This window comes from Pundamilia nyererei, unplaced genomic scaffold, assembly GCF_000239375.1.
Source record: "Pundamilia nyererei isolate P.nyererei 1_Seehausen unplaced genomic scaffold, PunNye1.0 scaffold00016, whole genome shotgun sequence".
NCBI lineage: Eukaryota > Metazoa > Chordata > Actinopteri > Cichliformes > Cichlidae > Pundamilia > Pundamilia nyererei.
In genome coordinates this window covers 4521250-4548429 of record NW_005187417.1, presented here as the reverse complement: position 1 = coordinate 4548429, position 27180 = coordinate 4521250, and the positions used below count along the sequence as shown (strand labels likewise).

Genomic DNA, 27180 nt, shown 5'->3' with positions numbered 1-27180 from the left:
TCCACTCTTGGGTATTTATGGTGTCAGTGGAGCCAGATACCACATGTCCCTCAGCCAATAAGAGAAGTGAAATGGCCTTCAAGGGAGAGTAGCTAAAACAGCTCGGCTCAGACAGTGGATAGATTGAGATACTGTAGCAAGGTTTTTTAAGCTGTCAATCATGCACAGAAATAAATATAAAGCTACAGCAATAACAAAATAAATGGATAATGAATATTCACACAAATTTACCAAGTATTATTATTATTATTAGCTCTGAAAGACAAATGTAAAGATTTTTCTGGTGCATAGTATCCAACTTTTATTTTATTTTTGATAGGTAGCCACGGTCCAACAGAAGGACCCAATTTCAGTGTAAAGTCTGCCCCTTACACTTGAATGAATGCATGGCTTATTTGAGAGCAATATGGGGCTATGCATGCAGTGTTTAACTCAGTATGTCATGAAAGAATCCCTTAGTTTAGGCTTTTCATGCAGATTAAATTTAGTGCAAAATTTGACTCATCAATGTTGAGTCTCTGATATACAAAAAGAAGGTAAATGGTTTTAAATCTCTCCCCAAAATGGATTCAGTGCTTCAACATCCCAAAAATGACTCCAGAACTGATGGTAACACAACTGACCGGATAGGCTGAAGCCAGACTGGTGCAGGTTGCGGACGGGTTGGCCAGGCTGTTTGGCAGGTGAAGTCTTGGCAGAGGAGGCTGGAGTCATGGTTTTAGGAGTGACTGACACCTCACAGACTGGACCATCATACAGTCCCCTGGGTACGCCTCTCAGCTCAGCCAGCTGCATTGTTGGAAATGAGACACAGGCCAGTCACAGCACTGGAAACTAGCAAGGAAAGATTCACACTGTGGAGCTGGATGTGTGGACAGTTTGGCCAATTCCTAACAAGATGTAACATCCCTCCAATTTTCCACAAATTACCAATCGTAAAAGAAATTGCTGGGTGTGGGAAGCAACTTTAATGTCAAAATGACTTCCAGTATGTTACCATCTGATTAAACGGTTAAACACAAACCCTAGCAGACAAAGAGGAGTGTTGTACCCTGCTGCGAGCTTTTATCCTCTTGTAGACGTAGTCAGGGAAAGGTTTACGGACCACGTAACGTCCTGAGCCCTCTGTGACGTGGAGGTTCCCGTCCTCCAAAACAATCTTGCCCTGGCTGATCACGACCAGAGGCCCGCCGCGCACCTCTGTGCCTTCAAAGATGTTGTACTCCACAGTCTGTGGGGAGAAGGAAAGCAGTAGTGTCAAAAGTAACATACAATATAAAACATCACTACTTTATTATAGCATATAATTCCAAACATAAGGACTGAAGGATCTGAGTGTATTTACATATTTGTACATTTTCCCGCATTGTTAACTGTATTGCACTGTACGTACGACATTTTAAAGATAAGCCTTTTTGTTGGTGCTTTTAGATTTGAAACAGGTTTTAAGTTCTTGTCTGACACCCGACAGCTGTGTTCCTGTGATGTTTTATGGCAGCTGCTTGTTCCTCCTAACGCCATGCCGACACTTTAAATCATAACAGAAATACCTTCAAAGCGGAGATGCAGTCATTCAACTTCCCCCCGCTTATTTTCCGCTATCATAAGGCTGACGTAACCTCCTGTTGCACATTCTGCATGCCATTTCAGTTCACAGACTTATGAAGCTCGCACTGAATGTTTATTTGAAAAGCTGCCAGAGTTATATTGTAGGACTCACTGTGTAAAATTTCTATAATTTCATAGGAGCTTAACTGATTTAACACACATAAAAGTGTTTCCTCGGGCCTACTAATGCAGAGTACAGAGGCATTAGTCTTCAGGCTGAGAGAAGAAGAAGGTGTTGTTTTAGTGCTTGTGTGTGGACATGGAGGGTGTGGAGGTTACCGTGTGACCAGTTTGAAAGCCCTACGACTCCTCTCCCAAAAAGCTTATTGAGCTAAAGCTGAGGTCATGGCAATCTGACAGAGCCTAAAATGAGATCACTGGTATATTGGGTTATCCTATGACACCCACACACATGCATGCATACACACTCCAAATGAGCAATTTCTCCCCTGAACACTGGTCCGTTATTTTCTGACCAAGCGGAACAAAAAGAAACCGAAGAACATGACGGGATTAAGAAGACAGATTCCATGAGCGTGTACAGCTCACTCTGTCTTCCATGCATACACACACGGATACAGATGCACAGTGACCGGCCTGCTAACAATCAGAAATGATGTGTTCCAGCTCTCTGGCAGATTTTAATGATGACATCACTCCCTCGACGCTGTGTGAGGCCCACACCCTCTGCAGCAGTCAGGCTGCCATAAAACAAGAGTCCTTTATCACAACAAAAGAGTTATCAACCACTTATTTTGGATGTCATCAGTTACATGCATAACAATTAGTGTCATTAGCATTAGAAGAATGAATAGTGTGTTTGAGGGCCTCAGTGTGACTGAAAGGTCATTAAACATTGATGGGCAGTGATGGGGCAATACGGATTGATAGCACCCCCTGAGAGACTTCGAAGTTGAATCCCCCACATTAGCTTTCAAATGCATATATTAACTTTGGTGGGCAAGTGCATCATGTCCACAACAAAGCCACACCCCCACATCCCAAAGTCATTCACTGTGGCATTTCTGCACAGCAGCAGTAGCTCGTTCACAAACTCCTCCATGCTAGTTAAGCAGAGCAGTCACATCTAAGGTTCTCTGTGGTGCAGATTCCTAACAAAACATGTTATTGCATTTCTGAAATTTAATAGAAGAGACCTGCCAATTAAAGAACACTAAACAGAAATCCGCAGAAGAATCCCAAAGACATAAAGACAGTAATTGTTCAGTGCCAGAAAGCCCCCCAAAATAGCGTTGCAACAGTTTCTACTTTGCGGTTGTAGAAAAAAAAATCTATTGGTTATCATAGTAAATATGTAAGCAAATGTTATATACGTGTTCCCCAACAGGTAATGCAGGAACTGGATTGGGAGTCAGGAATGGAGAGACACGCCTGGACCTAACTGCCAGACCTCCGGATGTCAGCCCCGCTATCCTCTGCAAGTGCAATTCGTCAGCCACACCCATTAACAGCAGCTCTCCTCTATGATCCATGTGCTTAGTAAAATGCACATGGCCAGGAAAAGAACTGACCCGTGGGATCTGTTCATTTTAAGACCGTGAGCAGTCTGTAAGAACCTCTTGAGTGATTCAGTAGTCACACACAAGCTTTTACATTTACTCTTTCAGAAAGAGTTCAAGTAGGAAGGTCCACATTTTAGAATGCAGGATATTTTGTTTTAGCAATTTAACAAGGGCAAATTAAAAGCTTAATCAAACAGTATTAATCACTTGATGAAATTACCTGAATTTTATCCTAATCTAAATAATCTATTCTCTGTGGATCCTGAACTCTGACACCAGTTTGAAATGAATGAGACAATGAGATTTTAATTTATACGTGTAGTTTTGAGGCTCTTGTGGTCATGGAAGTGGTCATTAAAGTTACTGCTCTCTCCTCATTCATAAGGAGTTACCAAAATGGCTAGTTTCAAGGCTAGCCTTTTACAAGTAGGAGTATATTTGCATTCCAATACTGAGTCTTTGTCATAGCGCCACCTACAGGAAACCAGAAGTTCCAGGGGTTGTATTTTCACGATCTTATCTTCATATTTTGAAGCCTGTGGGTTTTTATTTAACACTGCTGCTTTAAATTGCATCAGTGGTTTAATATGATAATATATACTTTTGTTACTGGACTCCAGTTTTTGTTAAAAAGTCCTGTTCTTAAAATATAAACATGCCCAAACCGATCCACAGTCACAACACAATAGACTTACAGGAAGTTCGCTGTCCTATATTTTTATAAACTACTCTTAGCTGATTAACCAGAACCACTCAAAATTTGGACAGCTCCATTTTTCAGACCTTCAAGCTTTTTGGTTTTCATCTAACGCTGTTGCTATGACGATGTATTGTTTGAAAGAAACAGGAAACAGTTCCTTAGCAGCTTGGAATGCCCGCAAACTTTTGGCACATGCAGCGTATATAATTAAAGTCAGTATATGGTAGGCTTTCATTAGCGAAGAAAAGAGACCTCTGTGTCAGTATTAATAGCTAGTTATGTAGAAATAATTGAGGACCATACCGACTGGTGGCTCTTGGCGGAGATGATCTTTGTGACGTCAGGGTCCCACAGCACCAGATCAGCATCTGAGCCCACAGCAATGCGGCCCTTGCGGGGGTACAGGTTGAAGATCTTGGCAGCGTTTGTGCTGGTCACGGCCACAAACTGGTTTTCATCCATCTTACCCGTTACCTGAAATAAGTCAGAGCTGAGAGTGAGAAAGCTACCAAAGCTTGTGACCTCTTTTGTGTTTTGTCCGTTTCACGTGTATTCACATACGGCCCTTTTTTGAATTAATCAAGATCAACCCTCCTAAATCCTCTTCTTGGACCAAGAAATTTAGCTTGTTTTTGTTCTGTTTTTTGTAGATCTGATAGAGGACAAAGCACTGTTTTTGGCCTTCAAAGTACATAGGAGTAGGTGGAATTTTTGGAGCTATGACCCTTGGAAGTTTATCCAAAGTGTACTTTTTAAATAGTTTAATGTCACCAGTTTAATGTCACAGGCATTAAACTGGTGTTTTCCTACTATTATTATGATATATTATACTACTATTATACCACTAATAGTAGTACTACTATCATAATACTACTATTATGATATAGTTCATGATATAGTTTGTGATTTTGGTGCTCAAATGTGGTTTGATAAAGCAGAAACACTGAAGAGAAACAAGGTTTAGCATTAGAGTGGGTGTGAAATCGATTTGTTGTATTTATGCAAACTGAAATGGCTGGGGTGTGACTTTGACCTTATCACAGCTTAGAATTACTGGGAAAAATAGCAATAATTAAAAAATTGGATTTTGTATTTTGGGGACCTGCAACATGGAAAATAATCCTGGAAGAAGTTATTGTACCAAAAAACAAAAAATAAAAAACAAGCTAATTGTTTTGACAGATTTTTAACAGAATGACAGTAAGGGGGGAATTTTTTTTTCATTTAGTACTGTTAGTTTTAATCTAATATGATACAAAATCTAGCATTTTTACTTGTAACAGAGTACATTTAAAGGATGGTATCAGATTACTTTTATAAAATCACCTCATTCCCCTTTAATTACATTTTTAGGGTTGGCACAACTCCTACAGCTCGGTGATGTATTCCCAATAAAGCCGTTCCCTTTTAGCTGGATGTAAATTGGAGTAAAGCTTTACTTCACTCCATATGTCAATTTGGTTTTTAAGCAGTTGCATGCTTATTGTCAACAGCATGCCTAGAGACGCCGAGAGACCTATAATACACCGGCAGTGAGTTTCTGTTTACAATGCACAGGTTAAACAGACCGCAGTGTGGACTTGAAGTGAACCGAACACTTCTCAAATGAGTCCCAGTTCAGTTTGCCTAAAAGAGGTCTGACATCATTTACAGTGTTAACATAAACGTGAAAAGAGCTGACTAACTGCTCTGAGCTGCTTTGAGGGAAGAATGGAGCCAAGAGTGAAAACGCCTTTAGTGTATTGTGAGACACAGTCCTGTGAAAGAATAAGTCCACCCTTACCGCTTCCATGGGAATTAAGGGGGTAAGTAGCAGCCAGGTGCTGTTAATCAAATGTGCCTGATTAACTGAGCATTAGAAAGTGTGAGCACCTCTATAAAAGCAGAAGTTTTGGCAGTTTGCTGGTCTGGAGCTTTCAGGTGAGTGTTAACACAATGCCACCATCGTCATAAAGAAATTTCTGCAAACCTCAATGAACTGAAGCAAACTTGGCCTAAAGACTTCTATAATGATGTGAGAGACTGAAGTCATACAGAAAATGATTACCTCAAGTTATTGCTGCTAAAGGTGGTTCTACAAGCTACTGAATCATGGGGAGTTTTCACAGGACTGCACAGGGTCTTGTGAACCCCACCCAAAAGCAAAATTTACTCACCACACACTTGTCCCAAATGATAGACATCCTCTCCTCAGTGCCATTCACACCCTCAGGAATCAAGCTGAAGTCATCTTTGCCCACAGCACGCTGGGCAGTGTTAAAGGGACAATGTGCACTTCCTGTCACCTGAAGGTCTCCACTATGTAATAAGTTTAGTACAAAAAAGACAGACAGGACTGTGTCATGCTCAGAGAAAAAGCACTGCTGACATTTTCTTTTTAACTTTGCCTATAACGTGTTTGCATCCAATTACCAGGAGAGCAGGGAGTTGAGATAGTCTGGTGTGGTCGGGTCAGGGCTCAGTGGAGGAGAGGTGACGTAAGCAGCCGCTTTGGCCCAATTCTTGCTCCAATAGTGTGAACCGTCTGTTCCCAGACTTGCAGTGATTGGCTCTCCATAGACAACAGTGCCTATAAAGACAAGTCCCATCATAGCATGAGATCCTATGTTCCTCACGTGCATGTCATGCGAACTCACGCAAAAGCTTCATTGCATCTATTTGTACTTATCTGTGTTTATTTTACCGTTTTCTGTGAAGTCTACTCTATAATTAATCTTAATCATAACATAAAATTGGGCTTAAATTTAATTTAGTAGTTTCATATTATTGTGAAAATCCACTAATATTGTCTTTTTCCTCTCTGACAATGGGCAGTATCTTTATCTTAGTTCTTACCCTTCTTCCTGGCCTGAGCGATGACATCAGAAGCGCTCTTGCTCATCACCTTGGTGACATACAGCGGGCAGTTGGTCTGGTTGGCTACAGTCACAGAGCGGTTAACGGCCTCCGCCTCCACCTGGAATACAGAAGAGTTCACTTTAATAGATGGAGGTGATGACCTTTCTTATTCCTCTCTTCTTCATTTCAGTCTTCGTCATTTTAATGTGTGCACAACAGTATGTCAAAGCCCTGGTGTTTTAGATATCACATGTATTTATAAAGGTAAATAACTTATATATAGTATATAAAATTAATAAATGAGGTGAATCAATTTAAGCTAAATATTAAAGAAATATCTAAGTATTCAGCAGCGAGCTGTAGCTTCATATTTAACTCATATTCTCCTTGCATAGCAACGCAGGTACAACAAGGTTAAACACTGAAGGGAGACGTTTTCTGACAGATTAAATGACAGAGAAAATGTTCCGAGGTGAAAAGCAATATGGAATTGAACATTTTCTAGGTCAATTTATTGCAACATTTCAAGGTATTTTTCATTATTTTTATGTCTCTTTTTCCATGTATGACCATGGAAAATGGTCAAGATTTGATTAACCTGAGCAGGAGCAGCACTGCCATGACAATTTAACTTGTGCTTTTTCCCCTAAGGCCCCTAAGAAATCACTGCCTTCATCAGATGATAATTAGAAAAATACAGAAAACCTTAAGAAGAAAAACTGAGGAACTGATTTTAAAATAACATTGATTTATGCAGGGAGGATGTGCTCAATTAAAGTGGCTTTAGGGCGTGATTATCTACATTCATCATGGGAAAAGGAGAAAGTTACGAAGATTATAAAGAAGTGAAAAATCCAGAGCCTCAAGGTAAAACTTTCAACGATTCAGACGCAGCAGCGCTGAAGCCCGTAAAGGTCACATCCCCTACTGCGAAAAAAACCCCAACAACTTGGAGATGAACCGATACGCTTTCCTCAAAGTCCAAGCAACATTTCACAGAGTTGTAGCTGTGACTCACCTCCTCAGGGCGGCTCAGCACGTGTCCTTCAGGCCCAGTGATCCCCTGCTCCAGCATCCTGCGCTGCTCCTAAACACACGCACATGAGCACACACAAAGCGCATTGGGAAATACGAGATGTTGAGTCATGTGCAGGTGGACGAATGTTTGTCATGACTGGCTTTGGCAGTGAAAACTAAGCAGCTCTGAGAATATCTATCCTCATCTGTTGGCTATTAACAGCTTAGCACTGAACATTTCGTCACAACTGAGAAGAAACTGATGTGTCACAGTCTTTGAGCTCAAAGTCCAGCTTTCAAGCGGTATCTCATAACCCTCAAAGCTTAGGGCGTTAAGATTCCATTTAATGCAAAAATCCTGCAGAAAAATCATGTCTGTTCATCTCCAGATGGCATCTTGTTATGGTATGAAGAGTCATACCTCAGCTACGATGTCACCATTCTCAGCGTGAACCTGGGCGATGGCTCCCAGATCGCGGATCACACTGAAAACCTCATACACCTGCAGCAAAGACAAAGACAGTAAAATTTTGAACTCCAGCACAGACCTAAAGTCTAGTTGTATCAATTGTTTTAGATGAAGAGGAACTCACAGCATGGGGTTTTTTTTTGCTTTTTTGATTTCCAGCAGTGATATATTGGAAAAATCTTTTCTTTTTAAGTCAGTGGGTCATTCAGACAATGTCTTTGTCTGAATGAATGTGACTAATTGGAAAAAGGGCTAACATTTGGTCTACCCTAGTATTTATTTGGTTTAAAAGATGGATTTAAAGTCTATAATTGAATAATTTTAGCAAACATAAGCTCTTTTTTCCACTATCAGTTGTGGGTAACTGATTGTGTAGTAATCTTTATTAGCGAGTCTCCCACAGTCCGAAGTTTAGGAAACACAGCGAGTTCACAGACAGAAGAAAAACTGTGGTGATGAACGAGTCATCATCCCCCCAACCAGGACTGCTAAACATGCAACAATGAAAAGCCGTCAGAGTTTGACACGGAAGAGAAAATGATAAACTCTGGCTGCACCCAACTGCCAGCATTCCTCACACAGGTGCAAAGATCATCACAGATCTGTTTCAAAACTGCTTTCAGGTGGGATTAATTCATTTTCAGTCAGAAAGAGAGTTTGTGGCTTTCATTATCCTGTCGCTCTCCCAAGAGAAACACACAGGAAAATCAGCACGAGGGGAAGCCTAGCCAAGACAAACAGACTCGCACAGTAAGTCACGCTGTAGAGTGAGCGCGTGAGCCAAAATCAAGAGTAGGATATGACTTTTATGATAGTATTAGGTCAGATTTACTGTAGGCTTTCAATCTCTTTCTCTTCCTCTTTAGGTCAATACTTAATGCCTGTTTGTTGCCCTGGCGATCGGACAACAGTATATCTAATATCACCGCTGTAAGTATAAACAGCCTTTAAGCTAAAAGAGTTTGTACAGAAGGGCTGTAGCATAATTCAATTTATTGTAGCACAATACAGAATATGCTGAAAAATTCAGTGACAACCTACCTGAGCATCAGTAAGCTGGAAAATATCCTTATAAGCCAGGTAGACCAGGAAAGAGTTAACACCTGAAAGGTTTAAAGCAGAAAAAAATACTAATCATTAACCAACTTAAATACGAAGTTCCTTGGTAGATGATGAACCCTAAGTTTGGATCATTTGAATGCAAGAAAACTATTGTGTAAAATAAGACCCTTTATTGTGGGTTTTTGCGTGTGTCTTGCTAAAAAGTGAGTAGAACATCTCTTTCTGATGCTTTCATTCTAAAAAGTTGCATTAAATGCATCACGTGCAGGCTGCTGCACTCAGGTTACAGGACTGATACTGACTGATGTTAATCTTTTTGCATCGAACAGATCTAAATATTAATTTTTCCAATCACGTTCCCAACGCGCAAATCTTTAATTCAAGATAATCAAACATGACTGTGGTTACGTGAGACGTACCGTGATCCTTCACGAGCGTCTCCATCTCTTCCTGGATTCCCTTGTGCCACTCGGTAATGTCGATATGCAGAGAGTAATCGCAGCAGGACTTGCTGTCGGCCCATTCACGCCACTGCTCGAAGGCTGACATAAGGCTGGTGCCAGGCTCAGGTAGCACATGGTCAACTAGACGCACACGCACACACACACACACACACACACACACACACGGTTAAACAGCTACACAAATACAGGAACTCTGCTGTCTTGTATTTTATCTGTCTTTTATGTTATGTTGTATCCAGGCCTAATGGACAATGATGTATTTCACGCCTGGCTGTATGAACATGTGGAACAAACTGATTTTTAAAAATGATCATATTTACACACCAGAGTCAGACCTGAAATTGTATGACACGTGTCTGATTAGAAACCTTTCATATCTAGAGCAAGATGCAAACTCCAGGGCTAAACAGTGAATGCAGAAACTGCAGTTCCTGAAGTGGCCACTTTAGGCTTTCCCCAAAACACATTCTTAATAGAGTTCAATGATAAAATGCCCAACTTTACATTTGCTATTTTTCCTCTTTGATACATATGTATGTAGACTGAATGTCTTTGTAAGGTCCTGTGTTCTTCCTCTCATCCCCAAATGGTCACAGCAGATGGCTGACCCTCCTTGAGCCTAGTCCTGCCGCAGGTTTCTTCCTGTTATAAGGGAGTTTTTCCTTCCCACTGTCGCCAAGTGTTTACTGATGGGGGTTGTTTGATTGTTGGGATTTTCTCTGTATTATTATAGTCTTTACCATATAATATAAGGCCCCTTGAGGAAACTGTTTTTCTGATTTGGCACGATATAAATAAAAGTGAATTAATAGAATTTTTTAAACTCGTGTTTAAATTTAACAACGCTCACAAGGTCAATATAAGAAGTCTATGTTTGAGTTTTGGTGAGTGAAATTCTAATACTATTATATTTACGATTTAGCAGGTATCTATTGTGTGAAAGCCCTGCTAACTAATATCATCACAAATCCCTCCAAAACATTGTCCCTACTGGCTCCAAGAAAAACCCAACAACCTAACATGACTATTACCAGTGAGTGAGTGGTGTCAAGGTGGCTAAAATGTACCTTTTATATGTAGTCTGTAGTTAAGATTGGATTCAGATGCCTTTAATTAAGCCTAAACTACATTGAATAGAGCATTTCATTATAGAAATCATCTCTATTTGGCAAGTGTCACCAGGCTGCAGGATGTTACACACCAATTCCAGACCTGACTAAGCCCCTAAGAGGAGCTACAGCAATCGGCTTTTAGCTTGGGGTAAAAAAGGCATGCAGTGTGAGTATGTTTTGCTGCCAAGAGGAGGATGGTGTTCCTGTTGAGTCAGCAGAGGGAGGGCCAGTGTGACATTTACAGTTCAAGTTTTCATTTAGCTTTGTTTTCTTTGCTCATTACGTCAACTCTTTAAATTTGTATGTAAATTTAAAAATAACATTACCATTAAACCAATGTAAGAACCAAGATTTGCTGTTACATTATATTTACGATATTTTGTTAGAAAAAAAAATCACTGATAAAACACAGGGTAAGAGTTTGGGGTTATTTTTTTTAAATCTGGGTACAACTTGAAACTGACTCCAATGCCCTGTTTAAAAACTATGTCTAGGACAAACCAAGCCATAACAAAACTACAGATAGATGGTAACTCAAAGGAAGTAGAAAGAAATTCCTGCGGACAAGTTTTCAACTAATGCTTAAACTCTTAACTTGAGCTTAACGACTTTGAAGTGCAAGGGAAACGAGCCCAAGGAGAAGAAAATCTGGGCTTTGCAAGCACCATTAAGAAATTCAGAATACTACAACTACAACAGGCCAAAATTACATAAACAGGGTGTATAAAATAATAGCAAACAAACTACAGAGTCTGTCTGTCTCTTTGGAAACTTCCTGACACAGTATGTACAGCAATCAGCACCTCATGGCTCAGAGTGCTCCGACCAGATGGATGGGTTCATATTTTGGCTTGCTCATAAGCAGGCCTGGCACGCTTCCTGTTCTCATTAAGACTTGTTCAATTAGGGCCAATCAGTAAATGAAGAATCACTGCGGGGAAAAACCCACCACACACACACTCAGCTTCCTTTCACTCACACAAAGCTTTCAGACACCAACTTTAACCCATTTCTGAATCTTCTGTTGCAGACAGCAGGGGCTTTGTGCTCAGCAACTCACTGATCATGGTGGTGCCTCCGGCCAGCGCCGCCTTGGAGCCCTGGTAGAAGTCATCAGCGGCGGTCATGCCCCGATCGGGCATCTGGAAACGAGTGTGCACATCGATGCCACCGGGCATCAGCATCCGACCATGGGCATCGATGGTTTTTACCCCACCGGGCACAATGAGGTTTTCCCCGATTTGTCTGAGTTAAAGAGAAAAGCAACATTTAAACTGCTGATTACACCACCCTTAGTAATTTTAGAAAGTAGAATTACAAATGAATTAGTCATTTTAATTTCATTAATTACATTTACTATTTTTTAGTAATTAGTGGTTTCATATGCTTATGGGTTAGGGTAGTAGTTTTTGAGTATGTATCAATGCTCATCATTTTCTTTGTGGCAGTTTCCATTACGCTCTGCAAAAAAGTAATTAACTTCTTACTCACAACTTTTCCTGTTTTGTATAGCAAACACAGTCAAAACTAAAAACTGACTGCATTGTCAGCTTTCTCCAGGGCCGTCTGATAAAAGCCAGACTTGAGAAAAAATATCTGTCCTGCATTGCTAGAGCTCATCATCATAAATAAATCATCCTACTCAGTCACTTTTGGCACTAAAACAGCTCGGTTTCATGACGATTAACCTAACGAATTTACAGAAAAGTTATAATGACAAGCTAAAAAAGTGATCAGAATTGTAGTATGGCAGTGCTGGTTTCATTTATTGGTAACTTTGACATTAAACACTGAAGATTTTATATGGCAATAATGACAAGTTTACTTTTCACTCTGCAAGAAGAATGTATTATTTGTGGTGCTATTTAGAGGTAATTGTATATCATAGTGAGATTATGGTGAGATGAGTAGTAAACTCTACTTGCTGCAGAGGAGGCCCTTAGTTAGTTTGTAGTGATTCAGCCGAGAGCTTCAAACATGGACATGGTAAAAGTTGGGTTTTTAATAAACTGCCGGCAGCTTAAAGGAAAACTCACTTGATGACTCCATCCTCCATATAGATGTCGGCACAGAAGGACTGGTCATCATTCACAATCTTGGCCCCTTTGATCAGGAGACGGTCGCTCTGGAAAACAATAAAGAAGGTGAATTGCTGCATATTTTTGTTTAAAAAAACAGCTTGAGTTAATCTGTAGGAATAACAACCCTGTAAAAGACATGGATTTATAGCCGCCTATAAAAATACGCTTACAAGGGTGAGTATCCGATTTGGCTCAACTGGATGCTGGATTAAGGGCATTTGATGAAAGACGTTTTGGGAAATGTCACTTCAAGGAGTGGATTGGCAACAATCACAGCAAAACATAAATACTGGCTCTGCTTGGCCTTTTTAGGCTGCCGTCTGATAAGGAACACATGGCTGTGCATTGTCTCTCAGCTGACACTGGCTTTCCTATTCTGCAAACACACACACATACAGATATCTGTAAACACACTGTACACACTCTTTATACTCTAACACACTGATCCGGTGGGGGTGGCCGATTGGAGGGGCAGGGGGTAAAAGAGTATTAAGAGCTGGGATGTTTGGACCAGCACCAGGTTTTTTTTGTGTGTGGATGTTTTCACTGTGACACTGTTTATGTCAGCCTGGCGGTGGAAAGACATTGTGAAAAGAAGATGAATACGGACAAAGAAAAGGCGTTAATCTAAGGAGGGGACTGGATTCAAACAGTCTGACTGCTTTAAAATGGGATTAGTGAACATCTGCAGTACACAAAGCATTATCTCCAAATTAAGAAGAACAACAAACTTCTAGATCCCTGTGCTGAGAGCAAAGAGAGGGCCCAGTGCATTTTCATCACCGCTCCTCTCACTGGTGGATCACTTGATCTTTGCTTTAAAAGCAAAATTAGGGAAATCATTCACTGCTCGGACAATAAAGACAGCAGCCCGCCTCCAGACACACCCATCTGCCCCCTTCATGTGGTCGAATTATCGCACAAACAGACGTGAGAGAGAACCAATCAGGCCACTGAGCGTGTAATCAATCATCCATGCCTGCTGCCGTGCCACTTGTCTCTATGCTGGAGAGAGGACGGGGAGGAGGGGGGAGTCTACCACCTCCACAGTCCCTCCTTCGAGCCACCCCGGGGAGGCCCTGGCCCTCTCTCCAAGAAAGGGAGTGGCAGCTATGTCACAAGGGCTCCAGCGTTCCCCCTTCTAACAAAGGCTGCTCTGTTTGAGGCGCTGCCACTGGCTGCTGCCAGGCCAGCAGCTTCAGCCCAGAGGACAACTGCTGTGCTGCAGGCAGCACAAACCATAAGCCAGCTCTGTAAAATATTACCTAATAGGTTGTTTATATAACACAGCCACATATGTAGAAATAACGCAAACTTATTTAGCTCACTTAAAAAAATAAATAAATAAACTGAATATCTTTTAGCTTAGTATGTAAACAGACTAAGTTGGTCTATTTGGTGGTTTTAATGACCAACAGTCAATATTTACTACAGGAAAGTCTTGAAAATATAAACAGATTAATGGTTTAAAAAAATGATGGATGTTGCAAAGAAACGCTCCATAAATATGCACTTCTTTTGCATAACTTTAGTGCTGTTGCAGGGGGAAAATTTTGACTGGGACCAACAATGCCATTCATAACCAGACCCCAGCGTGAAGGACCTCAGCTGTTTTTTACTAGCAGAGGTAAATGCAGCCTCAAGATGGCTGCCCAATAATTTCAGTTTCATAGTCTTCAGCTTTGACGGCCACTGACTCAAGTGATGTCCATCAGATCCCTCAGGAGCCACAAAAGCTTTAAACCCTTTTCCATGTACAGTAGTACCCCTGAATAGGAAAAAACAAAGTCCTCACACAATGATCTCAGATATATATACCTATCCAAATTTCCTTATGACTGCTTTTGAAGCATTTTTTTTCCTCACATGTGTACTAACGTTTCACATATTAGCAATACCCCGCATTCTTCTGGATGAAATATAGAATGGAGTAAAGTACACAGTAAAACAACTTCAGCTGACTGCAGCAGCTTCTGGAAAATGCCTTGCAGTTGTCATCTGAAAGGTGTGGCCACACTCTGACAGCAGTGATGGAACTAATGCAGATAGATCATGTGGTAATCTTCGATCTGTGTGGAACAGAGTGCTCTGGTTGAGCGACTGGCTTCGCTCCAGCCCGCTGCTGGCCCGTTTTCCTCCCAACAACTGCTTTGAAATATGCCGTTACATCATGCGCCCCGTCATGACTGTCATTATCACATTACTCACTGAACTTTGCCAAGACACTGCAGCCCTTCTCACAAAATTGCACCTATTGCGCTGTTTCATATAGAGCTGTATTTGCAGAACAATTAGTGTCCCTGAATCCAGAACCGTGCTTTAAAATAATTCAATTGTTTTAAAGCTCGCAGGGGTCGTGTGACAGAGCGTGTGATTGTACTGGATCTGTGCCAAGCATGACAGTGACCTTTCCTTCGTGGGAACTTTTTCAGAGCTCACAAACAGGATGTGGATAAAGCTCAATGGGCCCACTGTTACTAAACTACTGTGTTTACATTCCAGGCTACAACCTACAACCTTACTGAGATTGCATACAAGGCAAAAACAGTTCAATGAGCATTAAAAAAAACCTGATCTGTAACGTAATTAGCACACTTAGAAAAACAATCACTGAATATTTTGTTTAACACAGTAACTTTCCTCAACCTCCTTCACCTCTGTTTCCTCAAACAAAACATCCTGGACTAGTGTAATACTTTCGGCATAGTGGGCGGAGCATGGAGACAGAGCATAAATAAGTCCCACCCACACCAAAGGGGCAAACAGTTCATGGCTCCTTTTCTATCTGCTGATAGATGCCAAAAAACTGCAGTGCAGTGGGACGCAGTATCAACAGAGCCTAAAACTGAGCCCTCCAGAAAACAGGAGTGGACACGTGACTCAAACTGTGGGATAATGAAGCTCAGAAGCCTGCTGTGTTGTCTGTCTTTTGTTAATGATAAGTGTCAGTTTTAGACAAATTTATTTCCTTAAGTATTATGAGATTGTCTGCAAATTTAATTACTGTGAAGTGTGGATAATTTAGATATCTATGACTAATGTTTTGTTTGTGTTTATTTGTTTTGCCTTAGCTATAAGAGCTTGTGACTGGAAGGGGCAACGTCCAGAGCTGAAACAACAACTCCAGTTCGTTTCTGTGCCTCCTGAGGCTCGAGTCAATCCCCACAGACTTCTATATTAGAGAACTGAAGTGCACATTTACAGCTGGGTACAAAATATAGTTTTGTCCTCTATGGATTCCTTCCTCCTTCATAACAACTCTGAGTGGCAGGAATTTCTTTGTAAATCATCTATCTGGGTGTGTGTTTGCATTTGATGCCTTTGTAATGTAATACCTGAATAATATTAACCCTCACTATTATGTACTGATGATACCAGAAGTTCTTGGGGGGGTTGTACTTATCTTCTTGAGTGAAAGTCTAGTTAGGGCTAATTAGCCAATGTACCCTCAGTGTACTTTGCTACGAGCTCTGGGTAGTGACTGAGCAAAAGAATGAGATCGCACATACAAATAACCTCCCTTAGAGATACAGTGAGGAGTTTGGTCATTCACAAGAGACAAAGAGTAGCGCAGCCACTCCTCCACACTAATATGAGCCAGCTGAAGGGGAGGAGGTTGCTGGGGGAGAGGGAGGTCTGGGTTTCTCTAATTAGACTGCTGCCCCCACAACCTGGACTTAGATAAGTGGTAGAAGCTGGATGGATTCTATCTGAAAGCCATTAGAAAAGACTTCCAGTTCTATAGAAGTATACGAGAGAAAAAAAGGTATTTTGGGTCATATTAAATCTGTTATGTAAGTATTGGTCATATCATGCATCAACATTGATATGGTATAAAGCGGCACGCTTGTTGACAATCATAAATCATTAACCAGTAAGGTTGCAATAGATGACATCGCAGCAGCTACTTTCATCTTTTACACTTTTGATGACTCCAATCTTTGATCCATAAGGTAACTTCCAGTTCCAAAAAACCCAACATGGTGATGGACAAAACACTGATGTTGAAGCTTAACAGTGTCGAAAACCAACAATTGATGACTATGTCCATTTTTTTTAATATCCATGCTGTTAACACATTGCTGGCATTAGATTTTAAATAGCTCTAACATAGAAATATCTCATATTTTTAATCCATCTGCAGGCATGTTGTTAGCACTTTAACCCCGAGATGTATATTGTGGATCAGTTTTTCCATCCAGTAGGGATCACTTTAGAATATCTCATACACTCTGTTTCTAAATATCATTAAAGTATATCAGCTGGATTCACATTGGATTAAATAAAACTGAATTTTACATGGAAAGAGATCAAGAAACAAGTCCCAGCAAGGCTGGTAAACTCTGCATATCATGGTTAGCCATCAGCAAAATAACAAAGTATAAAACAGACAGGTTAGTAAAAATCTGTCTTGTTCTCTGTCACACTATCAGCACAGCAGGAAAGCCTGTGTCTAAAGATAAATTTTTTCAGAAATGTTGTTTCTGTCGTTATGTTTAGCTGCTAAATGTATGCTTTACTCACCAGATGATCACTAGATGGGCCTTTTTCTCATTTAGTTAGAGGGGTAGAGGACTCTGCAGTGCTTTGGGGCGTAAAAACAATGAATTAAAAGCTCTACGAAGCTAAGGAGAAGTGTAGATTTACATAATACTTCTCATGAGGTTATGAGAGATCCTTATAATTTTTACAGGTATTATTAATAACGTAAAACATTGTGCTTAAGAAAAAGAAACAGACTGGGTATAATGGAAAGCAGAGGTAATGGTTTTGTTAAATCACCAACATCAATCAAATGCTGCGATTATTAAAATCCTGACATTAATAAACCACAGCACCATACGGAGGAAAACTAAGACCCTCCACAGGAAGAGAAGAGAAGCCTGGGTACTCAAACTGCTGACTTTCATAAAATCAGGGCAAAATCAGCTTGGGTGCAGTGAAAACGTCTGCCAGTGTTAGACGTAACCCGGCAACATTGTATGTTGTTGTCCAAATGGAAGATATCCTGGAAACAGTTAAGTCAGGTGGAGAAGGCTGCCAGGTCAGACATGCAGCATTATGATTTATATTTGTCCTGGATTAGTCAAAAAACAGCCCGCTGCTAAAATCATCTCCATACATGTTCAGGCAACCACTGGGAAAACACTCTGCTCCTTCAAAATAAAGTGCAAAACAGGAAATAAAGTAATTCCCAGAAATAGTCATCTGCACATTAATGACATGAAAAAACAGATACAAAATTTTTCTAAGTAGTCATTTCTGTTTTATTTATAAAACACATTTGATGCATTGGATGAATGTGATTCTTCCTTTGATGCAAGAAATTCCACTTTTACTTTATTTTCATGATGACTGATCACCATGTTTTTAATTGTTTTAGCCTCTTAATCCATAAAAACACTCTTCGTTGCTATTAAAACTTGCTCATTTAATTTGAAAAGTCCCTTAAATTGCTCTGTTATCCTCCCACTTTCTCAGGAAATGAAAATATGACATTCTTTATTTCTCTGAAAATTTGACTTAAAAACTTTTTTCCACTAACTCATAACTTAAACCCCTACCACTGAAATAGAAACTAAACTAGCCTAAATTCCCAATTGAAATGCAAAACTAAATTTAAACTTTCTCTTTGACTACAAAATTGTTTAATTAATCTCAAACTTGAAAAAGAATACATTCATTGACCTTTTTCCTGTGACATAGCGCAGCCGGAGGAGCTGCGATACTGTTGCTCAACAGCATTCCCCTCTGCTCAGCAGCTGAATAACAGCAGAGTTGATACATGCTGTACAGTCTCCCTGACTTCTGGCTTTATGAATGGGGGAATTCGGGATGATCCTGAGAGGTAGGGGGAAAAAAAGAAAAGGAAAAAAAAACAAAACAAGGCTGAGTCAGTGGGTGGCTGATTAGGAGCGTAGTGTGATGTGTGAAGAGAAGGCACTCCGGGCTGCGTTGCAGGGTGAGATAGCTGCGTGAACTCACTCCAGCCACGTTTGAAGTAACTACACATGCACTGCACTGTCACCAGAGACACTGCTCTACTAAAGGTATGTTATAGTAGCACGCTACTTAATGATCCTTCATTTGCTGAGGATTGTAGCCACTGAGACTTTAATCCAGGACAGTCTTATAATAGCCTCGCTCTATTTTTACCTCATTCACTGGAGCTGCATTTAAACAGCCTTCTTGTTCTTGATTTACTTTTATCTGTATTTATAGCCTTCACTGAAATAACTCACCCTCATTCTAGAGCTGAAAGAGCCAATCAGTCAATAAATGCATCAAAGGAAATGTAACTGATTGAACCATTTTTTCTGCTTACTAATCAGTTATGTTTTCATCAAGCAAAAATGAGAAAATATTTTTCCACTTGCAGCATCTCAAGTGCAAACATTACCCCAGTTTTCTTTTCAGGGATTCTTTTTGAATCTGTTCATTTGTTTTCTGATGGATCGACTCTGGGTTTAATCTTTCGAATGCCAGCATGAAGAATGATAAGCATCTATTAAAGGTTCTGCTCAAGCACCAGTTTAAAGGCCAAATATAGTCTGTCCACAGTGACACAAAACAGAGAACAGACTGCAGAATCAGCACATTTGAACTTTATAAATTGATCACATTCCTAATAAATGACACAACTTGTTGACGGACTAAATATTTAACTGTTTCGCCACCAAAACTGTCAACTGTGACAGTACCAGTTGTAGAAAGTGATAGAACGTCTTTAAATTTGAGGCGGTTCGGGCATCTTAAAGACTCCTGGGTGCCTCCTAGGTGAGGTTTTGTGGGCATGTCCAACTGGTAAGAGATCCCAGATCAGGGCAGACCCAGGACACACTGGAGATATCATCTCTCTCAGGTGGCTTGGCAATGCTTTAGTAAAGCTAGAGCCGGTGCTTGGGAGAGGTGGTCTGAGCATCTCTGCTTAAACCCATCAGAAATTGAAGGAGTGGATGATATGTTGTAGACTCCAAAATTCATATTTAATGGCTAATAACATTTTAAAAAATAAACAGTGTCAGCCCTGCTTGGCTAGTTGTTCAGTTTCAATGATCTTGTTGTATGAATCTGGTTCTGAAGTCACACAGAAGCACCAAGTCCAGGTGGTGAACTTGCAGAGGTTCATTCATATTTGATGAGAGCCGCCCTAAGTCTGTCCCTGTCTGTGCAGCTGACCCATGTCCATCTGGCTAAACTGTTCTATGGAGCCCAGTGCTCCACCCAGTTCAATGAAAATATTCAAATTCAGTAAAATATGTAATTCATACTGATTTGAGTGGTCTATGAAGAAAGGTGCGGAAGGCAAGGGGCTCATTTGCATCTACTTCAGCATTTGCTGTTTAGTTTTAATTCAGTGTAACCTTCACTTCCTCTTGAGTGTCTTTTTGGTTTAATAAGGTCATCCATGCCTCCTAATAATGCCTTTTCAGGTCCACGGGAACCAACCAGAATGCTACTTTCCAGCATCTACAGTTTACAGTTCCAGTAACATCTTCCTCACGTTCTCCTCTGATCCCTCTGCTAGATCTTCAAGAGATCCCCTCTGACTCTGACTCATTTCTTATGTCTTTCATGCTCTGTTTAAGAATAGACAGTCTATCCAGTTAGGTCTGACTACAACACCCACTAATCCTCTGATCTTTCCACCATCCATCTGCTGTGTCTCAAGCAGTTAAGAGAGAGAACTGAGGAAAATTATTCACGTGAGAGGTTGCCAGTTATCACCAAGTGATGCATGATATTAACACAGAGGAGAATTTTTCATATTATTGCTAGAAATATATATTAAGCATCAATCTTTCCATGATGTGGGGATCTGCTTCAGTGTACCTACATAGACATGTGTGTCTCTTTTAAAGAACTATTATTTCAGTTAAATCTGAAGTTGATGAGAGCTACATGAACAGTTAACCACTTAGACACTCCAATTACAGTTTGCTTTGGCTACCATGACACAAAAGGCTAACAGCTCTGCATAATGTGGTTCAGGCGGTGGCTCTGAAATAACTCTGGCAGAGAAAGCTCCAATCAATCGATTAGCTGATCAAAAGAAAACTTTATTGAATAAAACAATTCTTATAATCTACTAATCAGCACATATCTCAGAGACAACCCGTGACCATAATCATGCTTGTGCTATGATCTCCTCAGACTGAAGAGGTTTTCCTAGCTTGGTGAAACCTTTGGGGAGCGTGGGCCTGCTAGATAACAGGATAATGATGCTTCATATCCTGCTGCTTGAATGCTTTGTTTAGTAAGTCCACAATTAGAAAGTGCAGATCCATCTGTATGGCTTTCAAACAGGCTCTTCTGGGTCACTCTTCACCATTGTTTCAGCTCATTGACATCAGGATGAAAAGGCAGTGACCTCCTCCCTGATCAGCTCTGCCTATATGCATCTTCCCTTCATTACACAGCTGAAAGACAGGCATGGAAGGAAATAGGACCCACTGTCCCCTCCCTTCCCTGGCTCCCCTCCCATCCCCTCCCTATTCTCCACTTTCCATTGAAGCACCACATCCCTGCAGCTTCGCTATGAATTCGGGGAAATAATCTGCTCCACAATGACACACTGAATGTATCTTAAAGCCTTTTGTGCCTTCTAAACGGCTATACGGCTATATCTCTAAATATAGAGAGAGAGAGATATAGATATATATATCAAGGATGGCTTTAAAAAAGGAAAAGACGCTAAGGTTAAAAGAAACAGCCGGGTACTGAGCCGTGGAGCCGATGCAGGGAAGCATTTGCTCCACCAGTTGGTGTGCAGTGATACCCGGCCACCAGACACAGTCTAACAAAGACCACCGGCGTGAAATCTCAACTGTCATGCATGGCATGGAAGAAGAAATGCAGGGGTGGCGTGAATGTGCACAAACAATGGATACTCTAATGTAAAGCGAGAGCTCGGGTTTATCCGGACATAAGCACTTGTCGCAAAGATGCTGCAAAAAAAAAAAAAAAAAACACGAAAATTTCAGCCTCACCACACTATCGCTGGCCTCACTGATTTCTCGACCCTCGTGTGCTTTCGATCTCACAGCGAAACAGAAAACCATCTACAAAACGCTTTTATTTTATTTTGGAATTTCTTTTAGGAGATCAACTCTTGCGCCATTGCCCTGGATCGTCGAGGAGCGCAGCGGCGCAGGGACCATGCCGCCCCGGTGACATCCTGCAAACACACCCCGCAGGCCCACACCAGCCAGGCTGGACCCACTCACTGCCACTCCAAACGTGAAAACACCCGAGCACTCACTGTGATGCGGGGAATGTTCTTTTTGCCTTGGTAGCCAGACATCTTCACCGGTGTTTCGTGTGCGCCGCAGACCGCTAGAAATGCAAACGGGACGGATTACCGCTGGCTGCCGGGCTGTAGTGAGGATGATGGTGATGAAGATAAATAGGGGGGAAGACTACACAGACACGGGTGATCTGCAGGAGGCCACAGACGTGAAGAATCAAACTATCGCTCAACTCCGGATCCTGGCAGCCTCCCGGTCTCCGCCGATGCACCAAACCGTTCCTTCCCAGACGGAGTCAGACAAGAGGGGAGGGAGGGACCGCTCGAGAGCCTCTTCCCAATAAAAGAACCCCACGGAGCATGCGCAGAGCCTCGCCCTGCTCCATTGACAGCAGAGAAGCACACTAATGCCATCAATTGCTTTCGCCGGATTAGGGAAGGCAGGCAAGCAGGGAGTGCAGCCTGCAAACATCCACCGAAGGAACAAATGAAGAAACAGCCAGCAGCCATCTTACCTCATATTATCTGCTGTGTGTCTGAAGGTGGGGGTGTTATTAGAGCGAGCAAGAGCTCAGGCTCAGGCAGGGTGACGTGATTTCACCTGTTTCCAGCTCTGATCAACTTGAATGGTTCTCAATACAAGTTGGGATTACAGCACTATTTGAGAAATGGGTAAACCTGGAATCACGGGAATGGAAATTTGGCCTTTTGTGTGTTTGGCAAATGCTGACAGACAAAATAGTCCGACATTGTTCGAGATTTACTTAGTGTTTGCATTTTTATTTTTAATCAAAGACCGATCGAGAAGACTTCACTTCATAGTAAAAGAAATGTGATAAACTCTGCTTTCATTTTTAAAATGTTCTTCCTCAGTACACAGTTAACTTTATTATTTATCTATAACAGGTTAAAGCAGTGTAAGATTACCAAAAGTAGTCAATTGAGCTTAACCAGATATATTTTGTACTCAGAGGCTCTCCGCTAAATTTTGTTTTGTGCTTATTTATAAATAGAAAAAAAATATGTATTTGAACTGACACAGTTCCTTTAAGACCAAAGTTTGAAAACCGTTTGTAGTTTTTATATCTGTGTTTACACCTGATTTTAAAATGCATTCTGGGAAATAAGATTATTAGTAGACAGCAGCAAATATACACTCATTAGACACTTTATTAGGTAAACCTGTTCGGTTGCTTGTTCACTCAAATATATAATCAGCTGATTACATGGCAGCAAGTCAACCCACTGAGGCATGTTGACATGGTCAAGATGACCTGCTGAAGTTCAAACCGAGCATCAGGATGAGAAAGAAAGGTGATTTAAGTGACTTTGTGACTTTGATTGTTGGTGCCAGACAGGATGGTATCGGCATTAAGAAAACTGCTCACTCCCACAAACCCATCTCCAGGGTTTACAGAGAATAGTCCAAAAACAGACAAAAAATCAGAGATCTGAGAAGAACGCATCAAACTTTAAAGCAGAAGACCACGCTGCTTCTGCCAGCTAAGAACTGGAAGGTAAAGCTACAGTTTGGCTTACTAAAATTAAACAATAGAAGATTAAATAATGTTGCCTTGACTGATAAGCCTCGACTTCTGCTGTGACATCCAAATGTTAGGGTCCAAATTTGGTGTATACGCTTAAAGCATGGCCTCCACGGTCTTCCCCTAGGCATAAGGATTCTTTATGGAACAGTAGATTCACATCATGATGTGCAGCTGATCAGCCACAGGACTTACCAAAGTAGTCTGTAATGCTTTTGTCTTGATGTGTCCCTGACAAGAATGTAACAGGAAAATATGTCATTAGTGCAGCATGTGGTGTTTCTTTTTTTTAATGCCATGGACACGGATGACATTTTCCTGCCAGTCTCAACAGCTGCTATAACCATTACTTTGTTTTCTTAATGTGCAAGGGAGAGAAAAGGGACAGTGTCCTTTAACCTTCCAGTGGAAGTGACGAAGCCGGTTGTGAAATATGTACAGAAGCCTTGGAGACGCGTGATAAACAGTTGTAAACAGTGATGCCTCTTAGCCATCCGCATGTAATCAGATTGCCCAAGGTGCATTAAAAAACAACTGCAAACAAAGTCCTTAAGGCAAGAAATTGCTATCTAAAGTTCATTTGTTATATAAATGTCTGTAAAGCCACAGTAAAAGTTGTCAATTCAGTCACAAACTCAGTTTTTCTTATTTTCTTAATTTGAATAGCCATATTAAAGAGGGCCAAAGTTTAACATAATGAGTTTACATGTTATGTAAGTACATGTAATCCCCATGAGACAAAAGCTCAGGCTTTAGACTGCTCTAACAACATGTTTCAGACAGTTTTTTATGCTCTTGGCTCCGTATGACATCATAGAGAGTTGTTATCCAAAATATGGTGATCTTAGGCAAACAGCTCCACCTACCTGCTCTTCAAACCTTCTGTTTACCACTGATCGCCAATCAGAGGAATGCTGGTTTAAAAGGAGGCTAAAGGGAGTTACATGCCTTGTTTCAGACAGAGGATCTGCACAAAGGTTTAATATGAGATAGAGAAGGATTATTCTAAATTGTGACTTGTGCAAAGCTACTCTAGTAGAGTCCATGGATTCAAACATGGAGCTGGAAATCAGTGCTAAAAAATCATGTACATTTACATGAATTCAATAGAGTTTTATCTTAACGTGTTATTAATTAAGTCTGTAAAGCTTACTTTACAATAAGTGTACAATAAATGGTGTGGGTGACAAAGTGCAGTGTGTGCCTCTGAAATTGAGTGGAGCAGAAGTAAAACTAGAAATTGCGAGTGCAGCGAACCCACATTTACACACAATAGCTGAGTAAACATGCACTGCAGCGCTGTTGTGTCGCATTTTATCCACCACAGTCCTAAAATGTCGGCTTGCTTTTGAAGAACGCAACGCTGAAATGCATCTCCTGTAATAATGACATCACTGATATTGAAGATCACATCAATTAAGTCTGTGAAGTCTGTGTTTGTGAAGTAAGCTCTCACATCAGAAAAGTGAAGAGCAACTAACTAATCATATATGACTTGAAGAGATGGAAGAGAGTAGGGAGTGGGTTGTGTGGCGAATGCTTCCGATCAATATGTAACATGATAAAAGGGCTCAACACCAACGCCCAAAGCTTTTAACAGCATCCTGAGTGCTTGAGTATTAAGTAAAGGAAGTACAGATGTGGGTTGACCACCAATCACTAAAACCTGAATAACTGCTTGAAGCAGCAGTAAAAGACGTGATAGATTTTCCTGCAAGTCATGCAGGTCAGGTTGAGCCTGTCCATCAACTCAGTTCTGCTGTTAAAAGAACGAGAGATCTCAAGGGCAGTAATGCTGCAATGGTCCAACCCTGCATCACCTTGCAAAAGCAACCAGGCTGATGTGTTCACAAAGGTGTGCCTCCTATTTAAATCATGCCATGGTAGATGACACACATGTTTATTTTTTCTTTCTCGTGCAGACCTGTTAACAGTGTTTCCTTCACCAACAGCCAGCTGCACTGTGCTGTTAAGGACTCTGACTAACAGAGCCACTCCCTCTGGCATTTCTGCATGGTGGGCCCTCTAACTGAGGGCCAGCGACTCTGTTACATCATAGTGCTTTCTGGGAAATGTAGTCATGGCAAGTTGTCTGGCATAAACTGGATGTGTATGCTTAAACAAACTCTGCTGAGTGGCAAAGGCTCTGTGACTGATGCGATTGTAGATGAAAAATGGCGCGGGTGTGTGCAAAAAGCTGAATGTTGGATGAAATAAATGAGAGCTGGAATGATAAATGTAGAGAAAGAAAGACAAAAGGAGGACGACTGGGAAAGAGAGGTGTAAAATATACACAATCGGCATGCAAAATCGGAGAAAATTACCCGTTTATCATCGAGATTCTGCAGAGCCTCTTTCCCTGTGCTCTCCCTTATCTCTACCTTCCTCGGCTGGGAGATGTCGGTCTGTCGGTCAATGACTCGCCCGTCACTCCTGCCCCTGCACGCCGAGAGTGCATCAAAGTCCAGCGTCTTGCTGTCCGAGGAACCTTCCACTGGACAGAACACGCCACAGAATTTCTGCCTGGGCCTGGCCGGGCTCTCGGAGCCCATCCTCTGAAAGAAAGCTGGCATTTCCCCGGCGGTCGACATCCCTTCCAGGCGGTTGGTTGTGATTGGGTTTAGCGGTGTGTAGCTGCACAGATGCTCGGAGTCTCAGCTTGTTGTGTTGTCCGGTTTTTTCCCCTTCCCTCAGCGCTGTGCGCTTGGACAGCCACCGCCTTTGCCGGTTTTCAATCGCAGGTGGTCGCACTGTGACCAAAGCTGGAAAAAATCAGTAAAGCTAATGCTGCTCGAGAAAAAAAAGATACACACACACACACTCTCACGGTGGAGAGAGAAGTGCAAAATGAATCCACGTAATATCTGATATTAGGGAAAGATGTGAGACAGCCTTCTGCTATATTGCTTGTCAGTGATTCCGCCACAGATCAGCAACAATTCTGATTTGCTTACTCATGAGTCTAAATTAGCTCCTTGCCCACAGCTGTTTGAGTTATAAATCAGCATATGAGGGAGAGACCTAAAGTCTGGCTTTGTCACAAAGAGATCCTATAGGGTGGAGGAGGAGGATGTTTCCCAATGAGGGATTACCTGTAGCCCGAATGAAACCGTCCAGACTGGCACTATCGGGAGCGCATCACAGCTGAATGTCCGGAAATATTGCGCTCTCACTTGTCCAAACTGAAGACTTGTTCGCTGTAGCTCTATTTAACCCGGAGACAGTGTCCTCGCAGCTGTCCTGCCCGCCAGAGAGCTGTGTAATGTAATAATTAAAGCGTGGCGTGCAGTCTTTAAATGTCTCTGCAGGGCGTCTCTGTCGGATGTTTGAGGTCAAGAGTGGCCCAGCACCATGGAGAGTTCCTCAAAGTCACACCCAGTCCAACAATGAGGATAGCTGTCCCTTCAGCACCACACCCCGGGCTCCAACACACACACACACACACACACACACACACACACACACACACACACACACACACACACACACACACACACACACACACACACACACCC

At 41.4% G+C, this 27180-nt stretch overlaps 1 protein-coding gene across 3 annotated transcripts in view; it reads right to left on the bottom strand.

Moving 5' to 3' along the window:
- Positions 1 to 26787, bottom strand: part of dpysl2b (dihydropyrimidinase like 2b) — a 29142-nt gene extending 2355 nt beyond the window's left edge. Inside the window, exons 1-14 of one of the 3 annotated variants that reach the window (XM_005725614.2) lie at positions 22137 to 22610; positions 18563 to 18715; positions 12830 to 12918; positions 11854 to 12038; positions 9637 to 9801; positions 9197 to 9258; positions 8108 to 8188; positions 7688 to 7756; positions 6667 to 6787; positions 6244 to 6400; positions 5988 to 6129; positions 4135 to 4305; positions 1052 to 1231; positions 624 to 789 (exon numbers count right to left, since the gene is read on the bottom strand). In XM_005725614.2, coding sequence (XP_005725671.1) covers positions 624 to 789; positions 1052 to 1231; positions 4135 to 4305; positions 5988 to 6129; positions 6244 to 6400; positions 6667 to 6787; positions 7688 to 7756; positions 8108 to 8188; positions 9197 to 9258; positions 9637 to 9801; positions 11854 to 12038; positions 12830 to 12918; positions 18563 to 18661 — 1687 coding nt within the window. In that variant the 5' untranslated portion in view covers positions 18662 to 18715; positions 22137 to 22610. Of the gene's footprint in view, positions 1 to 623; positions 790 to 1051; positions 1232 to 4134; positions 4306 to 5987; positions 6130 to 6243; positions 6401 to 6666; positions 6788 to 7687; positions 7757 to 8107; positions 8189 to 9196; positions 9259 to 9636; positions 9802 to 11853; positions 12039 to 12829; positions 12919 to 18562; positions 18716 to 22136; positions 22611 to 25989 lie in introns of those variants that run through there. The other 2 variants (XM_005725613.2, XM_005725615.2) reach the window with 2 other exon arrangements.
- Positions 26788 to 27180: the final 393 nt, after the last annotated feature.